At 33.2% G+C, this 26,132-nt stretch overlaps 1 protein-coding gene across 1 annotated transcript in view; it reads left to right on the forward strand.

Moving 5' to 3' along the window:
• Positions 1–26,132, forward strand: part of STT3B (STT3 oligosaccharyltransferase complex catalytic subunit B) — a 97,786-nt gene that overhangs the window by 69,822 nt on the left and 1,832 nt on the right. The window contains exons 6-15 of the mRNA XM_080804803.1: positions 8,006–8,104; positions 9,694–9,840; positions 10,761–10,809; positions 12,183–12,337; positions 14,307–14,518; positions 16,185–16,372; positions 16,929–17,100; positions 17,997–18,170; positions 21,026–21,139; positions 23,415–23,627. Of these exons, the coding sequence (XP_080660929.1) occupies positions 8,006–8,104; positions 9,694–9,840; positions 10,761–10,809; positions 12,183–12,337; positions 14,307–14,518; positions 16,185–16,372; positions 16,929–17,100; positions 17,997–18,170; positions 21,026–21,139; positions 23,415–23,627 (1,523 nt within the window). The remainder of the gene's footprint in view (positions 1–8,005; positions 8,105–9,693; positions 9,841–10,760; positions 10,810–12,182; positions 12,338–14,306; positions 14,519–16,184; positions 16,373–16,928; positions 17,101–17,996; positions 18,171–21,025; positions 21,140–23,414; positions 23,628–26,132) is intronic.

Here is a 26,132-nt window from a genome sequence, read left to right on the forward strand (position 1 = left end):
TTTTTACCACTAATAAGCTTCTAAGGATTCTGGTCATCAGTTCCAACATGGGGGGGTAGTTTTCCCACACCATCAAACAGTTCTCTGATACTAGCTGAGTATCATAACACTCAACTCAATTCTGATACTGTCTATCCTTAGGTAGCGTCAGATGTCACAGGTTAAGGGTTTATTCCCACAAGACTAGCCACTCTACTTTATATGCCAGTCACAAGTCCAGGTTGTTACTTGTGCTTTTGACCATATGGCTGTAAATCATAGGTTCCCATGATCCCCTCCTTGGTTTGATTAATTTACTAGAGTAATTATAAGATTGCAGATTTATTATAAAAGGATGTAATTCAGGAACAGCCAGATGGAAGAGATGCATTGGGCCAGGTATGGGGAATGCCAGGCGCTCCACTTTCCTCAGATCTCCACTTATTCAACCTGAAGTTTTTGGAACCCTGTCCTTTTGAAGTTTTATGGAGGCTTCATTACATAGTTAGTCATGATTGATTAAACCATTGGCCACTTGAATTTAATCTTTAACCTTTCACTCATACCTGGAGGTCAAGGGGTTGGGATTGAAATTCTGATCCACTAATGATGTGGTTGGTTCCCTTTGACAACCAGCCTTTATCCTTAGGTGAGATGCAAAAGTCACCCAGTAACATAATAAAAAACACCTTAATCATTCTCATCACTTAGGAAATTCCAGGTGTTTTGGGGCTCTGTGCCAGGAACATTGGATCAAGACCAAATGTATATTTCTTATAAAACATAGTAGCACAACTTGAAACTCCTATTTCTTGATTTTTATTTTCCAATTTTAGATGCTATCTGTTGATCATCTGTTATTTCTAACCAGATTTAGCTGCCATCCATTAATTTCTGCTTAGACACAAATATACTTTCCTATCTCTGCTCCTGAATGCATTCTTGTTAAAAATAAAATCTGATGTCTGCTTAAATAGGAAAGACTACCAATTTTACTTTTTTAAATATGTAGAATTCTTTGTTTTGGTAATGTCCCTTGAAAAACACTATGACAGGCTTTAATTTTGTTGGCTTGAGATCAGAAACGGCTCCCATTTGTTCATATGAAGTTTAATAGGTGAAGAATTTATGACATTGACTCTTTATTATTTGTACTAATACTTATCTTTATTAACATTTCCCATTTTAAAGCCTTGGGTTGTCTGCTGGAAAGAGGAATTAGGAGTATTGCAAATTAACAAAAAGTATAGGGCAATAGCATACTGAGGTAGATGCATGGGGGTAATTGATGAAATAGAAGAGAAGTGACATTCCTCATCTTGCACATAACTTCTATTGTCTTGAAAGGTAGTTTTCCCAAGAAATTAGAGTTACCTTCATTTTACAGTTAAATAAATGAAAACCCAGAAAAGAAAAAAATTACACCTAAACAAAGAATAGTTTTTTCTAAAATGACATCTCTAAATCAGCTGAGAATTCGAAAAACAACATAAGAATTATATTTCTTATACAGAAATGTATTTTTTTAATTGCCAATAACATTTTATGGGCTAGAAATGCTAAATATCAAAGTGGTGTCCTTGCCTTTTGTGCTGATACACAGTTATAGGTAACAGAATGTCTTTAAAAACCTACTCTAAATAGTAACTTATTACAAAATGACTCCTAAAAGGTATTCAGTATATAAATAAACTGAAATCATTTTGATAGTTTAGATCTGAGATATTGAGATAATAAAAGGTTATACATTTTTATATTTGTGGCTGATAAATTTTTACCACATGAAAGATTACATTTATAGCCTATAAATAGATTTTTTAAGGATTGAATATGTCCATATAACACTAAAGCATGATTTTCCCATGCTATCTAGAATGTTCAATTTATCAGTGATGTTTTATCTTGCATTAATTGGTTTGCCTCTCTTCTTTATTGTACCTTCAAGGGAACATAAGCCAAGAGCAGACAGACAAACAGGGACTATCATAATTGCCCCATCCTCCTAAATTTTTATATGACGTTTTCATTTTAAAGTTAGAAATTGCAATATTAGTTCCATAAAGTGAGTTTTCCAGATGACTGTCCTGTAGTAGGCATTGAAACTAATTATTGGAGGAAAGAAATGGGAAAATTCTCCTTAGGCTAGTATATAATACTTAAGGATTCCTTTTACAACTTTCTCAGTGGATACTTTAAAGTTTATTTGGGGGGAAATTTTTATATCTACATGTGCACTTGATGTTGCTTCTGCCATCTATATTGTTTGTTTTTTTTAAGATTTTATTTATTTATTTGACAGATCACAAGTAGGCAGAGAGAGAAGGGAGGAAGCAGGCTCCCTGCTGAGCAGAGAGCCCGATGCAGGGCTCGATCCCAGGACGCTGGGATCATGACCTGACCCGAAGGCAGCGGCTTTAGCCCACTGAGCCACCCAGGTGCCCCATGCCATCTATACTGTTAATATGACTCATTATTTAGTTTCCAAAGGATTAGTCTTTTACTGTCTTCTTGTTTTAAGACCCAGGATATATAGAACAAGAGTCTTACCTATGATTTAGCAATAATCAGTAGCTTAATCCAAAAGGTTTCTTCAGTGAATAGAAACAATGAATGTTCATGTTCTACAAACTGTACAGAAGCAGTAAATCATTTCATACTCTTATCTAGAAGAATAGATATTAGATTTCCTTTAAGGATCTGTTCTTACTGAATTTTGTTTCATAGACCAGAAAATTTTTGTGTAGTATAAATTAACAGTCTTAGTCATATTAGTTAAATAAATTTAGAAACCTAGTTAGTGATAGTAATTGGCATTAAGAAATAGCTACATTAAGAACAACTTAAATTGCTTAGTTTTTTAGTAATAACATTGAATCTGCATGGTTTAAATTCTTTGTTTTATTTTACTCAGTTTATGAGTAAATTAAGGTTACTGATATTTGTCTATTACTGCTTCTTTGCATATTAAGTTTAGTATCTAATCTTAGCTTTAAAGGAATTAATTATTTATCTAGGAACATTATCTGATACTTTTACATTATGTAAAAATTATATATATTTCATGAGTTCTTCATATAGTTTTTAAACACACACTTTATATTTTAATGTACTTAGGTAACTTATTAACCATTGTCAGAAATTAAATGAGTAATGTTTTCACATGACAGAAATAAAACTCAAACTCAGATGTATATTTGTTTATTTTCTCCTGTACTATCCTTGGTGTTATTTTAGGTATCAGTATGAAATACATATGCTATTCTTAAAAGTTATATTATATATTATATATTATATATTATATATATATCTCATATCTCAATATATTGAGATATATGTATGTATATCAATATATCTCAATATCTCAATATATCTCAAATAAATAAAATCTTTAAAAAAAAGGAAAAACAAACACAAAGATCCATTCTCTACATAGTTAATGATGAGCAGCATCTTTGGAAAAGAGAAATTATTTTCTCTATTATATATGTCTGTTAATCATTAAGAAGAATTCATATTTTTATGGTTTTTTTTTTCAAGTTCTAAGCTTTAATTCATATCTCGCAAGTTTCTTACCATTCTTCATCCTGCTTATTTACCCAGGATTCACAGTAATCAAGTAATAGAATATCTTTATTAAAAGGCTTCAATAGTTTTACAGTCCTTTAATCATACTTGTTAATAAAGCAAAATTGGTTGGATTCTCAAATATTTCCCCATGGTGTTTTTTTTGGTTAATACTGTTTTGGTTGAGAGAGAAGCAGAATGGCAAAGGAATATTTTGTTAGACCTTTCCATTAAATATCAAACAGGAGATGAGGGAACTCAGAAATGCTAAGGTGATTTAATGGTGGATCATAGTTAATGGAAATGTAATATTCACAAAACTTTTCCAACTTTAAATAAAAGGAAGTACAACAGTATTTTATAAGTCTGAAGAGTACCATCGACGTAAGTCTTTGCTTTGTCAGGGAGAAGGTACTTAAAGGTTAGTTGGGGAATGACAGGGGCTTCCTGAAAATTTAAAATTTTAATGAAGCTTGAATCAGAAGTTTCAGTACCTTTATTTTATAGAACAACTCATCTGTGTGCCTTAAGTCAAGGGCCGTAGTTTTCTATATAATTTTGTCCCTATCCCATACATACCCTTAGATAAAGAATAAATAAAGTATTTCAACAATAAAAGATATTTAGGCTCTGTTTAGAAGATTAGCATTTGACCGAAGTCAGAGAGATTTTCTTTGGCTGGAAATAATCAAACAGAATAGTATACCTTGTAGATACCTAATGACAATTTTTTCTGGAATTCTTCGAGCACACTGGGAATATCATATGCAGTAGTGAATGCCAGTAACTGTGCTTCCACAGGATGGCAGTGTGGTAACGTTTTCATGATGTAATAAATGATTTACAACATTATTGACATTGTGCATTTTCTTAGAGTTCACTGATGGTATGCTTTGTTCTTCTGGTTCAAAGGGTAAGAGAAGTAGGTTAGCATGGATGGATAGAAAGTTGTGATAGATATGGATAGTAAGTAATTTGGACAAGTTTCCTTAGAAAGTTCATGGGAAGAATTAGTGGGGAATGATTGCTATCTGTGGGTTTGTGTTGTTGTGGTCTTCTAAGAACATTAGAGGATGGTAGAGATGGTGTCCACTGTCTTTTCAGTGCTGATGGCAAGAAGAGATCTCCCTTCTTGAAGTTTTTATAGAGCCAGGGTTTTTTCATTGATGTGCTTCATTGTATTGTAGTTATGTACATCTCTGATTTTCCCAATTAGATACCTAACTCTTAGAGGATGGAGTTGATCTTAATATAGAATGCCTTGACCATAATGACATAAAGTTTATATTTGAATGAATTAATTAGGTAATTTTTAAACACAGTTAGATGCTATTGTACAAAGCCTGGAGGAAAATATGTTTTCACTTTAGTGAAGATTTTGTTTATTTGTAAGAATTGAGAGTCACTTCACTATTTCTTTCTACCAAAGTATATCTAGTTCTTTTCTGTGTCATAAAACATGGTTTTGTAAATGGAACTTAAATTGAGGTACAGAAATGTGTATTTAATTTTACAGAGTCAAGGAGAAGGACAATATTAAACAATTTGAGTTTGTGATATTTTATATTACCTGGCAAGTAATCCTGACTCTTTCTAATGGAAATACTTGTCTTTTTAATAATAAATGCTGTGAGGAGGAACATATATCCCATGTAAACATCACAGGATCAGTGATCCAAAAAATATAAAAATAGAGAAAACATTAATCCAGTTCTCTTAGAAGAAAATGGTGCTCTTTGGATTATTGTATATATGATTTATCAGCTTTGTATCACTGGTGCATATCTAATATGGATAAGGGCATTCAAAGGCAAAATATTGTTGAACTTACCTCTTTCTATTTATTCAGTTTTATTTGGCATTAACCAGTGTTTACAAAGTAATACAAATTAAAGTCCCACCTGGTCTTTTAATGTTTTCTGAGATTGAGGTTCTTTTTCTTGAACAACTCTCCATCACTCTTATTATAATAGCTTGAATTCTAGCATATCTTGTTTCTATATGAAGAGTTTTTTTCTTTACCAATGACAGTGTCTGTGGATTTGCATAAAACCACTGAATTGAGACTATTATGAGGTTTATTCTTCTTTTTGAATAAGTCTGGAAATGAGCAGATCCCTGAGAGGAAACTTCGATAGTTCCCAAGCACGTGGTTGCTTATGCTTTTACATTGCCAAGCATAGTAATAGTCCAGTTTGAAGAGAGAGAATATGAATATGGATATGTTTATGTGTGCTCACCATACCTTTTAGTAATTATTTCTGAAAAATATGACTTAAAGAAGTAAATGGGCTAGAGACTTTCTACTTTTTTTTTCTAAAACAAAAAACATACTACCTTGCAAATTAAAACCATAGAGACAAATGAAGATTTGTGTTTATCTGCACTGGGATGGGGGGAATGGGGAGCACCTGCTTAATGCGCGTGGGGTTTTCTTTTGGGGTGATGAGAACATTTTGGGACTAGAGAGCTGTTTGTGAATGTACTAAATGCCTCTAAAATATTCACTTTTAAATGATTATACATAAATAGCACCTCAAGTTTTTTAAAAAGGTTTTATTTTTTTATTCATCATGTGCCATTTATCATATTTAATCCAGATTCTGTGATAGTATTAAAACATTCAGTGTTCATTAGTGTTTATAAGAAAGAGAAGTCTAGCCTAAGAGGTGAAGATGCTATTCGGACATAAGTAGACGTTAACTATAATTAAAATACGTAAATGACATAAGATTTTCCCAGGCCTGGCCTTTCTAGTTGTGCCTTTGTGTGTTCAGTATTTGTCTAAGGTTTGATTTCTCAGTAGTAAGTGTCTAATAAAAGGCCTGTTGGTCATAGAATCTTAGGTTATTGTTGTTAGGTTGGGGGTGATCTACAAATCTTTTGTCCAAACCCCTCATTCTGTAGTGAGAAAATTGAAAAATTTTTAAGTTAGTTGTTCAAGACCATGATCACTTGTTACCATTTTTTTCTGATTCTGCCTCAGTGACTCTGCCATGGCATCTACACAACACTGATAGAAACATGTTGATACTAGAAATCCCATTAACCAAATTGATTGACAGTTTAAGTCACATAATATAGAAATTCTGGTTCACTTACCTTTTATGCATTAGTGTTCAGGTACCTCACTGAGGGTAATTTCTTCCATCATTAATATCCCCGGAATGTGCATTATTAGGTGGACTACTTTTGTAGTCTCCTCTAGACAACCAGTTCTCCATTATCTTGAGCATATCGGAAACTTTCTTCACATACACTGGTCCTTCCTATTAAATTTACTTGAGCTTCTTACCTTTTCCTAACACTATAGTCATCTCTTATCATACAGATTGGGAGACAGCTTAACATTTGAACCATTAGCCCATGGTTTACAAACCTTCCATAAATGGGTTTCTTTTGAAACCAAATAAACATTCTTTCTCAGCTAAATTGGGGGAAAGAGAAGTGTATGCTGAATGCTAAATAGTGTAGAATTTGGATAGATATACTTTAACAGTTCTCTTCTGAACTACACCCACAGTCTTTTTTCCTAATAGAATAGTTTATTTGCCAACAGCCATGGACTGTGTTTCATGAAATGATGTAAATAAGCTTCCATTATAAATAGAATAATTTTCATATTGACCTACTTCAGTTGGGTTTTATCTTCATTTCTAAATAACTTCCAATTATGTTTCCCAATTCTAACTTCTCTGTAATGAACTTAATCAAAATAGTGATCTGCGAACACCTAAATGCTAAACAAGTTATTACACAAATTCTAATCCCTCCCCATTTCCCTACATTTATGTTGATATAAGCCAAGAATACTGTAGTATGTTCAATGCCAAGAGCAAATGGTTTTCCTTTATTAGACCCTAGTAAATTCAGAAACTAGTCTGTTCTATGGCTTGACTTTTGTATACTTAGTCCTTTTCTTCTTTTATGACAGAAAACTTAGTGGACAGACATGGGAGGTTTTTTTTGTTTCTTACTGAGAGGTACTGTACAAAGTAAAGTGTTAGACTATAAAAAGGATGTGGAATACTTGAGAGTTTTGAGATGATAACAGCTATTTGTATATGATGAGGATCAGTATTCTTTAGGTCATGCTTCAGAGTAATGCCAGTAGGAATAGCTTTTAATTAGTTATAGCTTCTGAGGTATGTCAATTATCATTGATAGATTGAAAACTTGATTCCATTTTAGGAAAAGGAAAGCAGCACCAGTCTCCTAAACTGTTCTAAATGATATTTTGCAAAGTAAAGTACTTTAAAGATTGGTAGGAAGAATTTTCATGACTTATAATATGCAGTTAACTAGCAATTATATATCAAATAGAGCAGTCATTTCAAGATTCTGTTCTTAAAATAAGGTTTGTTAAAACTTTGCTAAAAATATGAGCTATTTGTATACATTTATGTTTGAAGTACTTAATGGTAGTAGTAAATTATCCTTGTTTCCTATTTTGTCTTTATAGCATATAGCACTTTCTACATTGTGGGTTTAATATTATCCATGCAGATACCCTTTGTGGGATTCCAGCCAATCAGGACAAGTGAACACATGGCAGCTGCTGGTATGAAAAAATATCTGTTTTTCTTTTTCTAAAGAATATATGAAGGCATAACCAGCCAGCCTTCAAGGGAATTGTTTTTTTCGTTTTCTTTTTGTTTTTAATTTTCATCGTACTGGTTTTAAAACATTGCCGCTATAAAATATGAAGTCGTAGGGGTTTTTTTGAAACTTTCTGATACTGTGTTCCCAAATGTGCCTATTTTCCCAGCTACTATTGTTTTGAAAAGGGAAAATATTCCTTTTTACACAATCCATGTTATTTGCAAACACTAAATAACATATGCTTGGTTTAAGCAAATATTAAACAGTGTATCTGTACACTGAGTTTACTGCATTTCAGCAAATTTAGATGGAACATTTTATTTGTATGTCCCTTTCATCTCCCTAAAATATTTTGTCTACTAACTGAAATTAATGGCTTTTATATTGATTATGAAATAATACAATTCCTTTCCATATGAGTAGACTACTTTGCCATTATTAGTCTAGGTCACAATTAACAAGATAATGGGAGACCTTTGACTAAAACTTTAACAAAGATTCTTAACACAAGGTCCATGACACCCACAGGAAGTCTGCGGGTAGTAATTTTATTTGTAGCATTTTATAAATATTAGTATATTTAACTCTGATATGGTATTCCTTAGCTTTTATCAGATTCTAAGTTAGAATCTTGAACTCCCCCTGCAAAAAAAGTTAAGAACCCACACCTTACTGTTACATAGCACTTTATGAATACTTTACTTACATTTCTTATTTGATATTATAAAATTACCAAGTGATTTTATATGCAAGAAATGTATATCCAGTTTTGAGTATATAGCCTTTATAGTAATGTGTATGAAGATACACAATCACCTAAAAACTTCAGTTATATGGGTTATTATATTTTTGTTTATATTATATGTTTGTTATATGGGTCATTATATTTTCTAAAGTCTAAATCTTTGATTATACTTACTTAATCATTCTAAAATGGTTAAAATTCTAAAAAATAAATTTTTAAAAGAAAAATCAATATGCCATATGGATTTAGGATTCTCTCATGTCTTTTAGTTTTACACCTAGTGCTTTTGTATAATGTTTTGTATATTAACAAAAAATACTTTTTGCTGTTTCTGCTCTAATTTAGCATTCACCCTTATATTCATTAATTTAGAGTCTTATGTAAGTGTGTAACTAAGATCACATCCTGTCACTCAATCATAAAGAGTAACTATCAGGATTCTCCTGATACAAGTCATTTGTATCCTTCAGTAAATCTTAGGTCTCTTTTTGTAATGACAGTTCTACTTTTTTTATCCCTAGAAAACATATCACTAAAATATGGGACAAGGGAGGAATGTAATGTGATAAATAGGCTCTAGTTATTGAAATTAGATTTTTCATATCTGGTCCATATGTGGGGATTCTGATCATTTTTAAAAATATATAGTAATTTCTTTGACAAAGGAAATATTGGTTAGATGAAATGACTAGTCTTTGATATGTTTGATACAAGTATTTGAAGAAGCTCTTTAAATTAACCTTTTTAAGTATCTTTGAAAAAGTGCCTTGTTGATTATTTATATCACCCTTTTCTTTAATTAGGTGTGTTTGCATTGCTGCAAGCTTATGCTTTCTTGCAGTATCTGAGAGACCGATTAACAAAACAAGAGTTCCAGACCCTTTTCTTTTTGGGTGTATCACTAGCTGCAGGTGCTGTGTTCCTTAGTGTCATCTATTTGACTTATACAGGTAGGTGTTATCACCTGTAGATTGTGAATCTTGTCTTTAGATTATTCAAAAAGGTAATTATTTTACAAATTTGGTACATTTTCTTTTTATCCTGCTAGGTTAAATACTGTGGTTGTATTCCTTACAAACAATATGAAAATAATAATCAGAGGTTCTAAAATCTGAATAGCACTACAAATTGTGATTTTTTTTTTTTAAAACTGTATCTTAGTTTTAGTGCTTCAGTCCCAAATAAATATACTTTCAAGCATCCTTCTCTTGATAGGTGAATAGCCCCAAAGTATATAAAATTCAGTTTCCAGTGTTACCTACAATAAGCTTGCCCTACTCTGTATGCATACACTCTTTCTCTTTCCAACTTTTAAAAAACACTCAACCAAATCAGTTTCCATCTGCGTCTAGATTCCAAGTGACTTTCTAATCCTGACTTCAGTAGTTCCTAGAAACAAATCAGAGTCTCTCTAAAGGTCAAATTAATGTACTAGCCTAATCAAGGATTAGGCTAAAATCAAGGATTAATTGACAAGAGTGAAGGCAAGAATGTTTAAAATCATTTTTGCACCTCATTTAAATTTGGCATACTGGATTAGATAATTTAGACATCTTTCCCTTTTGTAAATTATCAAATGTTATCTTAATGTCTTAGCTTTATTTTACTAGTGAACTGGAAGTTTAAAGAATGGGAAAACTTCCTATAATTTTATCTGTCAACTTGTATTTCTCTGGAAATGTGATCTCCATAGATATTTGTTTTTATATGATTACTAACCTTATTTTATCTGACTGCCAGGTGTATGAAATATGTTGTCACCTACAAAAGGAAACTGAAATTCTTTTAATAGTAATTTACATTAGTTCCATAACAGTTAACATAAACAATAAAAAGGCAGATTGATTTCCTGTACATTTTTCCTTCCAAGGTTACATTGCACCATGGAGTGGCAGGTTTTACTCATTGTGGGACACTGGGTAAGTGCAGATAAGTTATTTGTCCTAATATTATTTTAAAATACCTTTTTCCTCTGGTACTATATTATAGTATCTCTGTCAGTACTTGGGCAACATTTCTGAAGTACCTAGCATATGCTAGTTTAATAAATGTTGAATCATCCTTTGGAATTTATCTTTGTTCAAAATTCCTGTTTAGAGTGCACCTGTAGTATGATATATGTAAGTCATACCTTTCTGTTCTACGTGGTCAGCTCCTTATTTTAGTTCTCTTTGTCAAAACGCTGCAGGTAACATTTGTGCCCTTTTAATAATTGATTTTTAACCATTCAGTTCCCATCTTTTAGTAGTACTTAATTTTTAATTCCTAAGGTTCTGTGTTATAAACACATAGTTTTTCTGTAGTTTTTCTAATGCCATGTTATCTAAGTTCCTTGATATTTTTAGTCTATCAAATACATTAGAGAATATTTGTACATTTTTAAAGAGTGCTACTGTAAAATGAATTGGTTAAAAATTTTAGTTTTAAATGAGACAACTAGTTCAATAAAAGTTTTGCCCCTAAAATATTTTCCTGAGGATAAGAATATAATCTGTTGATGACAGTTTATCTCTCTTGCCTCTTCCCACTGTTTTTCTTCTTTGTTACTCCCTGTGTGGCCCGATAAACCTGCCAATAAACAACTTACTAATTGGGCCTGCTTGGTGTGATACCAGAAAGGCTCATGCCCAGGTCTAATTAAGGGCATAAGCGGTTTATGTATAAATGTCTGAAGCTAACATTTAGACACATATTTCAAGAGATCAGCCTGTGGATCACCAAAAAGTTCGAGGAAGAACCCTGGTCATAGACAGTTATTCTTATTAGTTTAAATTATTAGGTCAGATTTTTATAAGTCATTCTTATTTAATTGACTATTTTGGAATCTTAGGGTATTTCAGGAACAATTTGTCCTCTCCTTTTGGTTTCCCTCACCTGCCTTTGTGCCATCTTGTTAAGAAAGGTATTGTGGCAATACGGTATCTTACAGGATAAGGTATTTCTGCTAGTAATACGTCTAAAAGATATGAAACTTGTTGATAACAAACGTAGGAAATGCTAATCAAAACTGCAGAAAATTCCTGTTTGAACAAAGCTTTTGTATTAAAAGTCAGAGCCAACGCTTTTATAACTGGCTTTTAGATAAGTCTTCCAATTTTAGGAGTGGCATATTGATTTTTGGTTTACCAGTGTGGACCAGATTAATTTCCATTTGTAGGTTACATTGGAATATACTTTTAAACAAGAAGGGATGGGTGATAGGAACCATATTTATAGTCAAAGGAAATTTCTTCATCTAAAAGAGACTCCTGTTTTATTTAATTTTAAACAATATTAACTTTTTAAATGCCAGGTATGCAAAAATACACATTCCAATTATTGCATCAGTGTCTGAACATCAACCTACGACTTGGGTATCTTTCTTCTTTGATCTACATATTCTTGTGTGTACCTTCCCAGCAGGCCTATGGTTCTGCATTAAAAATATCAACGATGAAAGAGTATTTGGTAAGAGATTTTTAATAAATACTTTGATTTGGAACAATTACTTACTTTCTTTATTGAGGTTATCACTTTAAAGTTTTATTTTTCTTTGCTTGAGTCTGTGCATATTCAAGATAAATTTCCTCTCATTTTGCAAAAGTGTTTTGTGAAGAAAAATTCAGTTTGTATTATATATACTCATTAAAGTGCTTTAAATTAACTTAGGGCAGTTACATAAAATTTTCATTTAATTGAGTATGTTTTCTGAGAGATTAATGTTACTTTATAGTCTGTGACTGAGAATTGGAAATTATGACTTTGTTGACAACATAGTCTTTATTTTCTGAATTAGATATGTTTAAGTAGGAGGAAGTTCACAGCAGCATCCATTGTCCAAATTTCAGTGTAAAGTCATTTTGTAATGGAGTAAGAATCACTTTTAAGTTAACATCCTTTTTTCACTGATAAATTTATTTCCAACTAAGAAGGTGGTATTTTCAAACTATTTTAAAGCCAAATGTTTAAGATTTGACCTTCAAGATATAAGTAGACAAAATAAGCAGATACTAAAGACCTTTACATGAGTAAGTCATCACAAGAAGTATCTGTTTAAACCTGAAACTTTAAAAAGATTTGTGACGTACACACTTGAACTTGTACAAGTATGATGTTTGAACCATGAGTGACACTCACATTACTATTCCAGAGTAAAGTCGGGAGAGAAAAATAGCACTTGCATGAGTTATAACCAAGGATGACATTCATTTTTGTCCTGTTTATATAGATCAGTGACTTTGGATAAGGTCTTATTAATATTCTATCACTCAGAAGAACTTAGTTTAAACATTTACCCCCCTTATTAGTCAGCAGTCCCAGTCCCAGGTATATATCCAAGAGAAGTAAGTGTGTATATCCGACAAAGGACATGTTTAAGAATGTAAATAGCAACTTTATCCATTATAGCCCCTAACTAGAAACATTCCAGAGGTTATCAGCAGTAGAATAGATAAATAAATTCTGATGTACAGTGTAATATATGACAACATTAAATAAAAGGATAGCATGGGTAAATAAAAGAAGCTAGTACAAAAGAGAACATTTTTATATAATTGCATTTTAAGAAGTTCAAGAATAAAGAAAAACGAATTAATGCTTTAGAAGTTCAAAAGTGATTGCCTTTTTTTATAGGTAGGAGGAAGGGCAGCTATTAACTGGGAAGAGGCATGTGGGTTCCTTCTGAGGGAGATAAACAAATGTTCTATATTTTGATATGGGTAGTAATTACATGGGTGTGCACATATGTTAAAAATTCATTGAGCTGTACACTTAAGAATACAGTATAATAAATCTATGGTTAGAAAAAAATTTAGTATCAAATGATATAAGAGCTCTGAATACCATTGAAAGTCATACAGCCTTTAGCCAGAATTGGTGGAGCCTTCCCTGTGGTTAGCACATTATCTAGAAAGCTTTGACTGTTAAAAACTACTTTCACGAAAAGATTTTTTTAAGTCTCTTGGCAGTAACTTTGTAAGTTCCTCCGTTGGTTAATAAATTATATTATTTTCATCTCTTTCCTACTTTAAAGCAGGCTTTATGCCAGATATTTGCATTGGCTTTTTATGGATTGTTTTTATAAACTTACTGTGCCTAATAATCTAGTTCACCAAATACGTTTTCATCTATTAGCTATGGATTTTCTAATATGTGATGCTTTTGACAAATACTAAATTGTCATCTTTCCCATAATAATTAAATTTGAATCATGATACATTAACCTAAAACTGTTGATATGTAGTGTTTAGTCAAGTTGCCTTATAATTTCTGAGTAGGACTATTTAATCAGTTGGTCTGTATTATCAATTTAAAAACAATTAGCTCTTTATGAGATATTTATCTCTTTTTAGCTTTGGTTTATAATGTAGTATTAAATACTGAGTTCGGTTTTCTGTAGACATTTTCTGAAGTGTTATAAGAGAACTTGTCTTTGCAGTTGCTCTGTATGCAATCAGTGCTGTCTATTTTGCTGGAGTGATGGTGCGGTTGATGCTGACTTTGACCCCAGTCGTCTGTATGCTATCTGCAATTGCCTTCTCGAATGTGTTTGAGCACTATTTGGGGGATGACATGAAAAGGGAAAACCCACCGGTGGAAGACAGCAGTGATGAGGATGATAAAAGAAACCCAGGAAATTTGTATGATAAGGTGGGAATCTAAATATAAGGCCTTTAAAATTTTTATGTGCTTTATTTTTCTACCATGGCAAGAACTATACATATTAAGAAAAATGATTAAGGATTTAGACAACCTGTGACATTTCTAATTGGTCTCTACTGTTTGTGTCAACATTTGGGTCCTGTTTGGTCTTTTGGTCTTTTAGCTTAAGCTGAAGAAGAAAATATAGTATAATCAGAGAAGGAATTCTCTTTTCTTGTTGGTCAGGTTTTATCTGAAACCCCTCCACTTTTGAGAGTAAAACCTTTTGCTCTCCTTAGTTACACAAAATTTAGCACTATAAACCCTTCTGAAAGGGTACAAGCATTAATCCTTTAGGTCCATATTCAGTGTAAACTTTTTAAATATTTGGTTGATTGAAAAGTAAATTAAAGGGAATAAATATCTTTAGAAAAAAAAGAAGAAGGACCCTCTGGAGCACCTGGGTGACTCAGTTGGTTAAATGTCTGACTCTTGACTTTGGCTTGGGTTGTGAGATAGAGCCCTCCTTCAGGCTCCACGCTAGGCATGAAGCCCACTTAAGATTCTCTCTCCCTCTAGCCCCTGCCTCATGCCCCCAGCTTGCACAAGTGTGTACACGTACTCTATCTTGTTCTCTTTAAAAAAAAAAAGCCTCTAGTTTGTTAGTAACAGGTGGCTGTCCAGTATAATGTAATTTACTTTTAACCTCTCACGTAACAGCAGGATTATATTTGGTGCAGGTGTAGAAAAAACTTGTAAGGGCACTTGTCTTTTTTTTTTTTTTTTTTTTAGTCCCATGTTACTTATTTTCATGAGGGGGGCAAAAAAGAACGCTTTATGAAAAAATATGAAACATTTCATGAATTTGCATGTCATCCTTGTCCAGGGACCATGTTAAGCTTCACTATTTGAGTATTCACTAGGTTTTTAAATACCAAAAAGGAATGAAACTTCCCAGTATAAGTATTAACTTTGAAGTTCTTTCTTTCCTTATTACAGGTCCAATAGAATTCATGCGGATTTGTGTTAATAAAGCATATTCTTGCTTTTGTGGTGGTTATGTTTTGTGGTTTTTTTCTTAAACTGGCCTTGCAATCTAGAACTCTGACTCTTTTGGGATTTTGTTGTTGTTTTCAAAAATGTAATCTTAACAGGATTGTAATCTTAACAAAATAACAAGCCCATTATTTTGAGGCTTTGGTAATTGGAAGATTACGATAATGCAGATTTTTCCTGTACTAAAATTACTACAAGTCTAAATTATAAGTGGACATTGCCATTTTCAAGATGATAAATTCAGATTTTAAAAGAAAAGGTTGCCAGAATGAGGCCAAAATAACTAGTTATCTCCTTTGTCTTTGTTTTGTTTTTTCCCTTTGTATTTAAGTAAAACATAAGGGCACCTGGGTTCAAAAGCTTTATACTAGAGGTATTTTACTTTGTGATCAGCTCCTGAATTGATTATAGTCCCAGAAATCCTTCTCATTCACATTTGACTTTAAAATCTACCTTGATAATTTTTAGAAAACATTATATCACCCGCACAAGACTATCTGATGGTTATACATTTTCCTTCTCAAAGAACTAAATTGATTTAACATTCTTCTCAACATTTTCCCTGAATGCCTTAATGACAAAGTCAAATAATTAGTCTAACCAGTTTTTCTATGTTCAGGCAGGTAAAGTGAGGAAACATGTAACTGAACAGGAAAAAACTGAAGAAGGATTAGGTCCTAATATAAAAAGCATTGTCACCATGTTGATGCTGATGCTATTGATGATGTTTGCAGTCCACTGTACCTGGGTCACAAGCAATGCCTACTCCAGTCCAAGTGTGGTCCTGGCGTCCTATAATCATGATGGGTAAGAAAGTAAATTGGCAGGGCACCTGGGTGGCTCAGTCAGTTAAGCATCTGCCTGCAGCTTTTGTCATGGTCCTGGGGTCCTGGGTGTGAGCCCAGCATCGGGTTGGGCTCCCTGCTCCATGGGGAGTCTGTTTCTGCCTCTCCCTCTGCTTGTGCTCTCTCACTCTCTTTTTCTCAAATAAAAATCCCTATAAAGGGATTTTTTTTACCTATCCTTTTTTTCTATCTCAAAAGATAGAATTCAAAGATAGAATGATGTTTGTGAGACTCTGCATTTGAATCCACCATGTTTTTCTTTTACCTCCCTATGGACATTTCCGCCCCAGAACTAGTACACCAGAATCTGCTTTTTTTTTTTTTTTTTAAGATAGCCAAGTGATTTGTGTGCATATTATAGTTTAAAAAGCACTGGTCTAGCTCTTAATGGATCCCCCTGCCCCCGTTGTTGAGGATTTTAAAATGTGAAATTATTTAATGGCTTAGCCCCTCAAGATTTTAAGTGATTCTCTTCACATTTAATATCTTATTTAAAAGAATATTGTGATTCTTTTCAGCACCAGGAATATCTTAGATGATTTTAGAGAAGCTTACTTTTGGCTAAGGCAAAATACAGATGAACATGCCCGAGTGATGTCTTGGTGGGATTATGGCTATCAGATAGCTGGAATGGCTAATAGAACTACTTTGGTGGATAATAACACCTGGAATAACAGCCACATAGCACTGGTAAGAATTTGATAAGCAAAAGATTAAAAATTATAAATCTTTATAATTCGCAGTCTTTATATTTTGCTGTATATTTTGCTAAATCTTTATATTTCACAATCAGGCTTCACTTTGTGTTTGAGTAGGGAAAATGTGGGTAAAAGTACTCTCTGCTGAATTCTCAAAATAATATTTCACTCATTTATTCAATAAAGTAAATTCAGGGTATGCTTCTATACTTTGTTTTAAAGAATGGTATTTACTTATCTAAATATCATTCAGAAAAATAGGCCGATTTCTGGCATATCACATGATAAATTTAGCTCACTGGAAAATCAGGCAAAATCTGAAGCTTTTAAGTATTGTTTAACTTGTATTTTCCATTTTTAAATTAAAAATATTTGCAAGTATGTAAAGCCAAACGTATTGCATTTTTATGGCCATGTAAATTATGTTCACTCTATTAAATAAGTAATTTGCATAAATTAAGATAATCACCTCTCTGTTCTTTAAAGATTTTAAATAGATAATGGATGTTAAGCAAATGAGTTCTTTTTGTGTTAGCATTGTAGCAAATCATCTGGTAGACTGAGAAGAAGAATATATTTGTTATCAGCTAGATTGCTGGTCATCCTTGGCCTTGAAGTTATGAGAAATTGTATTTCTTTTAAGCTTGCCTGCTTTTATATTAAAATATTAATTCCATGAAGCTTAATTGTTGACATTCCTGCTATAATTGGTTGTAGTAAGTGAGGTGCTTATAGAACTTGTTAAATTTGTTGAATTCATAGCAAATCATCTCTTGGAAAAGAATTCCATGTAAATTGAACTCTTGAGGTGCATTCTGTCCAATGTTCCTTCATTTTTATTTTTAGTGTACTGTGGGACTAAATACACACATTCTCATTTTTCTATAGGTGGGAAAAGCTATGTCTTCAAATGAATCAGCAGCCTATAAAATCATGAGAAGTCTGGATGTAGATTATGTTTTGGTTATTTTTGGAGGAGTTATTGGCTATTCTGGTGATGACATCAACAAGTTTCTCTGGATGGTTAGGATAGCTGAAGGGGAACATCCAAAAGACATTCGGGTAAGAAACCTGACCATTCTACATGTGTGAGACAGCTGCCAGTGTCCTCGTAATTGTCTTATCATATTTATTTTCATCATCTTATCCTGTAAATTAGTCCCTTACTCTGACTTTACTATTTATTGAAATAGTAAAGCATTGAGCATTTTTCCAGGTTTAAAACTTTTGAAATTCACTGATACTACTGTTCTCTCCTGTGAAACTGTCCCCTCTCAAGACTCTTGCTTTTTACTCCTTTATAGCCTCTCAGTTCTGTCCTTTCTTTCCATTTACATTGCTTCTATTCTGATACTAACCCTTACGATTATAAACCTGAAATAGGACAGTAACCTTGAGATTGTTCTCTGCCTCAGTCTTGTTTCCTGTCCCTAACATGACATTGATCATGTCGTTGTCCAACTTAAAAGCCTTTAGTATATATTTTTTAAATATACTAAAAATATAAAATATAATAAAAAATAATAAGTAATAAAATAAAAATAAAATTAAAAATATAAAAATATAAAATATAAAAATATACTGAAATACACTAAAAATGCTAATATACAAAAAAAAGGGGGTTTTAAAATCAGAGAGATGGGAGATAGAATAAAACCCTGCCACTGTCAGCTTGGTGCTATGGGCAGCTTATTTTTGTCCAGTCAGCATTACATGCTTGAAGCATTAGGTCTCATTCTTGGTCCTGGTATTATAATGGTGACTAAGGTAGCATAGATTGTCACTAATGGAAAGGCCAGGAATAATTAATTTGTGGTGCTGTCATGAAAATTTGTAGGGATATAGATGAAGCTCAGCCTAGGGGTTGGTATGAAGTAATCTCTACTGAAGCAGTGGTATAAAATCCAAACTCCTTTGCTTGGAATGTAAAGCCCTTAATATTGTCCTTTATTTTTCTGGCCTCTTGTCCCTCTCAACTTTTTCCCATCCGTCAATCTACTCCAGCCTGTGAAATTTGCCTTGTGGTTTCTTACTTTGACTTATGTGATACCTTTGTTTATATACTCTTCTCTTTCTTGGAATACTTTCCCTACCACAGATTTATCCATTCTCCCAAAGCCCTTCTCTGGTGCATCTGTGTGTTTGTTTATCATCAGATCACATGCAGCCTGTCTCATTAATAGATTCTAAGATATCTCTCTTTCTCAGTTGTGAGCTCATAGAGGATGGGCACCCAGCATTGTGGTTACATGATGAAGGGAAAAAAGACAAGAGTAAGATTCACCACTGATCCAGAATAAAAGAAACTTTTGGGAAAATGTATGTATGTGTGTTATATGACAGGGATGAAGTAAAGCTCCCAACTTTCTGTTCAGCTGTAAATGCTGTGATGGTTTCCCTTAACTATGATTTTAAAACACTGCTTCATTGTATTAAATTAATCTTAATTTTTCTAGTATGTGATTTCCATTTATGGATTTGCTTTAGCAGTGTTAAAATTGTGACATATGATCCAGTTTCCATGCCTTTAAGTTGAGTATTTTTGAACTTTGAGAATAAGTATACATTCACATGATTCAAAAAATAAAAAACAGGGGCACCTGGGTGGCTCAGCTAGTTAAGTGTCTCAGAGTCCTCGGATCAAGCCCCTCATCTGGCTCCCTGCTCAGTGGGAGTCAGAGAGTCTGCTTCTCCCTCTCCTTTTATCCCTCCCTACTCCCATACTCATGCTCTCGCTCTCTCTTGTCCCAAATAAATTATTATTATTTTTTTTTTAAAGAGAGAGCATGAGCAGTGGGGGAGGAGTAGAGGGAGAGGGAAAAACAGGTTCCCTGCTGAGCAAGAAGTCCAACAACGAGGGGCTCGGCTCCATCCCAGGCCCCTGGGACCATGGCCTGAGCAACCCAGGCATCCTATAAAATCTTTAAAAATAAATAAATTAAATATAAAGAGATATACAATAAAAATTTATCCCCTCCCCCAAGGAAAAAAAATGTCCCATGTTTTATTATTTTCTTATGATTTTTATTTAAGCAGGTAACGAGTAGCAAAGTATATACTTTGTTTTTGCTTTCTTCACTTTGTCATATATCTTGGAGACCATCCCATATTAGAATATGTGGAGAGCCTTCTTCATTCCTTTATTGCACATCTACACAGTGGTTGCTCAGTTGTGTCTGTGCACCATGATGTTTTTAACCTTTCCCTCTTGATGGATACTTGGGTTATTTCCAGGTTTTTAGTCTTAATAAACAGAGGTTTGATAAATAACTTAATATACTCAGTATTTTGCTGATATATAAATATCTCTGTAGGATAAATTCCTAGACAAGAAATTTCTATCTATATTTCCAAGTTGGCCCTCTTAGTGGTTAATCTATAAATTTTATGTAATTCCAATAAAAACTACCACAGTTTTTTTAGACATTCTCCTCCCCAACCAAAGAACTGATTATTTAGAGTTCATATGGAAATAACTTTTAGGAAAACTCTAAAAAGGTGTAATTGGGTTGAGGATAGAGCAGTTGGTAAAGGGCTAGCCTACCTGGTATTAAATGATGCATTGACACCATTTTTTTTTTAAATAATTGAGATTTTATAACATGGTTTAAAGTCTGCCCTCCCTCATCGAACAAAGTTCTTTTCTTGTGTTTTCTTAGACACTCTTGTTTATTTTTTATAAATGATTTCTAGACTCAGCTTAAAAAAAAAAAAACCCTTGATAGTTTTTGCAGGTTTCTTTTAGAGGTCATGTTAAATTTATACATTAATCTTTTAATACCATATTTTTTGAGATAACTAAATAATAGCTTTCTGAAGATCTCAAGATCTACTTCTTTATGAGGAAATGAGAGGGGGGAACCCGGTAGCTTTGAATGTGTTAAATGGAACTGACACAGAAATTTCTTTTCTTGTAGGAAAGTGATTATTTTACCCCACAAGGAGAATTCCGTGTGGACAAAGCAGGATCCCCCACGTTATTGAATTGCCTTATGTATAAAATGTCGTACTACAGATTTGGAGAAATGCAGGTTGGTTACATCAGTTTTCCTATAATCTTTATTCAAAGGAATATTTTTAAAGTAGTCTTGTTTGCCTCCAGAAAACAGGATAATGAATGTTTTAGTTGCGTTGTATAGAAAAATATGCTATCTAAAGAGTCCACACACCCCTTAAATTTAGATTTCTAAAACTACTATGTAAAAAGTTAGGGGGAAAATGTTTTTAGAACGAAGATTTCTTTCCAAAATATTAATTAACACTAGGCTCAAATTCAGCCTTCGCTTGCCATCTTAACTTTTGATCTCATGCTTTTGGAAGACATTTTTCTGTAAGGGAGAGGTCTTCTAGGTAGGAAACCACATGATCTTAAGTAGGCTACTCTGCTGTTTGGTGGCGAAAAGTCTGAAAGAGTTGAATTATATAGTCACTTCTGATACTCTCTCTATCCCTGTTCTGTTATCATAGCTAGCTGGGACTATCTGGGTAAGAGTTTCCTGGAATATTAGAATGATGTGTATACAAAAGGGCCCCCAAAATGAGTGAATGTGTAAAGAGACATTGCGGCAAAAAGAAAAGAGTGGACTTCCTGCTGTTCCTGCCGTACTACTTGGGTTTTAGGTCTGGCTCTGTCAGGTTATATAAACCTTAGACAAGTCACATCCTCCCTGGACTCATCCTTTTCCTTGTCTGTATATAATGGGTGTTGGACTGATGACTTGATTTCTGGGCTTCTTTGTAGCTCTTACATTATATGACGATAATACCAGGTTAGACCTTCATACTAAGATTTGAGCACAAACTGCCTGATTTCATGTTGCTTTCTGGTTGATTACTAGAAGGTAGAGGAAAAATTGCTTGTTGAACTTTACATAGGGGTCAAGGTAATTATTATTCATTTGGAATTACTCTGTAAGTGGCTTTTTTTCTGTTTCTGGTTTGTTTGGGTTTGTTTTTTTGTTTTTTGTTTTTTTTTTTGGAAGTATAGTTGGCAACATAATACTACATTTATCTCAGGTATACATTGTAGTAATTGGACAAGTTTAGACATTGTGTTCATAAGTGTAGCTACTACCTGTCACCATACAATGCTGTTACACAACCATTGACTATATTTATATTCTGCAGGTGGCTTTAAAAAAATAGACAGTAATTTTACTACAAGATTTAGGGTTTTGTTTGTGTTTTGATTTTCTTTGAAGGCAACTGCATGGTCTCTAAACTCATGTAAGAAAGAAGCACTTAACCCATGATAATTAGCTATCTCAGAAAATGGTTCAAAGATTATTTTTCTGGTCATAGTGATAGCATCAAAAGACTTTCGTGTGTGTGTCCTTTAAATTTATCAACAGTTTCAAATCATACTTCGGTCATGCGTTCATTTTGATATCTTCCCTATTAAAGAATATTAAATGTTTAAGACATGAGTACAACTTTTCTATCTTATAGATAAGCAAGAACAAGTTATGCCCTCATTAGCATTTGTTTTTGTTTTAAAGTTGAATTTGCTCATGCTCTGTGTGAACATAAACTTAGTCTGAGAATTTCTTAAAATCTTCTCCCTTCTCCCCACTTTTTCCTTTTTTCATTCCTCATAAATCCTCCCGTGGTTTGGCTTTTCTAACTTCCTTTATAGTTTCCACTTTCTGGATATAATATCGCTGCTTACTTGTGCATTTATTTAACAAATAATACTGGGGAGATAAAGCCACACTCTGAATAAGATAAAGTCATCTTACAGCTTACATCCTGGTGGAGGATACAGGTAATTTTAAAAATACATAAAAAAAACTTTAGCAGTGAATGGTATAGAGTAAAAGATGAGGAAACAATGGAAGAGACTTCTCAGTCACCAATTTCAAGAAAATATTTCCCTGGTGTTTGGGCTGAGACCAAAGGATAGAGAGGAGCCAGCCTAGCAGAATGAAGCTGGATGAAGAACTTTCAGGCTGAGAGAGTAGATAGAGCAAGGCCCTGAAACAGAAAAGATCCCTTCTGTATGTTTCTCTCTGTATACCTGTAATAAAGAGGGCTTTGATGGATTTCCTTTGGTTGGCTGTTTTGGTTTTTTATGCCCGTAGGCTGCTCATCTACTCTAAGGGTTCAGTGAAATTCTAATTCTGCTGTATTTAATTTCTCTCTTCCTATCTAGTTAGCAACATATGAGAAATGTTATGATATATTGCTCTGATTCTGTTTTCCTAGTTTAAAGGGAGAGAGTTTTGCTCTGATTATAACATTTACTATCTTCTAATACTGAATGTTTTCCAGTACGGTTAACATCTCAAACTAATGCCACTTTTGCAGCTGGATTTTCGTACACCCCCAGGTTTTGATCGAACACGTAATGCTGAGATTGGAAACAAGGACATTAAGTTCAAACATTTGGAGGAAGCCTTTACATCAGAACACTGGCTTGTGAGGATATATAAAGTGAAAGCACCTGATAACAGGGAAACACTAGACCATAAACCTCGAGTCACCAACATTTTCCCAAAACAGAAGTATTTGTCAAAGAAGGTGGGTGCCAAGGGAAGTCATTAGTCTATAAAAGGGTAACTCAGAGTTCATTGGTTTGTCTGAAAAACAGTTACTTAAAATTACTAATAAATTTTCATTTGCCAGATCTTTGTAGACTATAGCTTATATACAAAGTAAACAGCAGGCCATTCTTTTCAAACTGAGCACTTGAGATAGCCCAAACAACAGCCTTTTCTGGATAGTATCATGATTATCGATGAACCAACCTGAGATTTTTCCAGAGGCATTCAGGCTTTAGTTTGGGCCATTCCCATTAGTAAGACTTACTTGAAAGTAAAATATATCTGTGGCCATCACTTTCTGAACTTTTGTTGAAAGTAAAAATGTAATTGGTTTCTCATCTTTCAGTCAAAGCAAATTTACATTGCATTGCCATGTTCCATTCTTAGTATGTTGCTACAGTATTACTGAGTAAAAACTAAGTCTGAATTGGTAGAGTCTTGAATTTTTAAAAAAATCACAAGAATTATTTTTAAATGTAATTATCATGACAAAGGTTGTAGACAGGAATTATGATGATGGGACTATTCTAGTCCTTTTGTAATAAATAATAAGATATGAAGTATTTTATTGAAGGTCATTATTGCTCACTTAAGCCAAATAGATCTAATCTTTGCTATAATGGGCTACTAAAAATAAGTATTTATATAGGTTGCTCTCTATATTAAGGTACTACCCTTATAATACTATTAGACCCATTTCAGTCTTAAGTCTTGAAAGATGCTTAGGTTTACATTGCTTGGATGAGGATTTTCTTTTTAAATCATTAGAGCAATTGTCTTTCTCTTTGCGTTACTTAAAATATATTCAAAGTACAGATCATTTATATAAATAGAAACTTTTTAAACTAATATTTTCTGTCAGGTATAAGTCACCATATCTAGACTGATAAATATGTCACATGGAGCTGCCATGCATGTGTTAGTCATATCAAATTCACTGAACAGTATTTGCATCAAATGACAAATGATCTGGTTTTTCATAGGCATGTGGGCAGAGAAACTGGTGTGTCACATCAGTGCGGAAGTCAAAATAAATGCTGCTAGTATCAAGGCACTTATTCCTAAGACATCTAAGCCCCGTTAAAGTCTACCGTTTCTGAGAAACAAGGCCGTTGAACTTGCTAACTGATGATAGTGAATTTTCTAAATCTGACCTCTTTTGTCTTCCCATGATTTCCCCCAAATCAGTAAATGAATCAATAAATAAAAATTAGTCTCCCTTGTATGCCCAAAACCTATATTCTAGTGGCCAACAACATGGATTTTGAATCTCAGGTTTCCATGTCTTTATATTCTGTTTTATACTAGCACTAGAGGAATATTTGCTTTCCTCTCCCCACACCAGTTTTTACTTTTTGGGACTGTGTAGTCATTTGAAAACTTACTTCTGCTATTACAAAGCTGACGGTTGAGGCACTAGGAATTGTATGTAGTCCAGGGCTGGAGAAAGACTTTTTGGCATGGGTCGCTGAGGTTCTAGTTACGTACTTACATAGACCTGGGGCATTTTATAAGATCTTATAGAAAAGGTTTCGTGTTAGAAATCTTTGGGTAATGATAAGGAAACTAACTCCTTGACCTGGTTTAAATCTTTTTAAATTGTGCCCTCTGAAATTTTTTACTTTTTTGCCTTTATAAATTAATAATAAAGTAGCATAAATTGCGAACAAGTTAGCAGTAGCTAATTTTTATAACCTTAAGAAGGACTGCATTTGCCTTGTATTCTTGTGCCTGTTAGAAAAAATTATAAATTGTTTTAAACTGACATCATAAATTACATGACATGGCATTTACCCTAAGTTTCTAAAACCACCTGTAAGAGTTGTATTTAAGTCTTCACCCTCTGATAAGTGCTTTAAATTAAAAAGCGTTTGCTCTTTTCAGTATCTGTGGCTGTGTCAGAGTGGCAGACACATGTGTCTGTATGATTAGTCTTCTAAGATTGTAACATAGCAAATACTTTTGCAGTAAGTTCTAACACACATTTGTAGTGATTTGTTTCTTACACCAGAAAACATCTGTTGAAAGTATTTTAATGGGATCCTGAAGTGTTTAGAAAAATGTTATTTTTTTTTAAATCTATGAAATTTTTTTCTTGGTGCTTGGTTTTGTTTTGTATTTCATTTTTTAAGTTCTTATTTTTTACCCAAATTGAGAGAATATGCCAAGTAATTTTATTTCTTTTGTTTTTGTAGATGTACAATCATCATTTTACATATAATGAAAGTTCCTAAGTTATTTTGTATTTTTAATACACAGCTAATTCTTGGAGGCTAAAACAGGAGCCACATTTAACATTTCCTGATTCCTTAGTCTAGTGTTACATTCTGTTATGCCTGGAAATGTGAGTAATAATTACAGCTAAGCATTTAGTGGTTGAGAGGAGAGGAAGGAGTTCATTTACCCGCTGGTAAGGAATATATGAAATACATTTGAGGAATATTGTGGTAAGTGCTTTCATCCTAAAGCTAGGGACCTAGTC

The sequence above is a fragment of the Martes martes genome (genome assembly GCF_963455335.1).
Source record: "Martes martes genome assembly, chromosome: 1".
NCBI lineage: Eukaryota > Metazoa > Chordata > Mammalia > Carnivora > Mustelidae > Martes > Martes martes.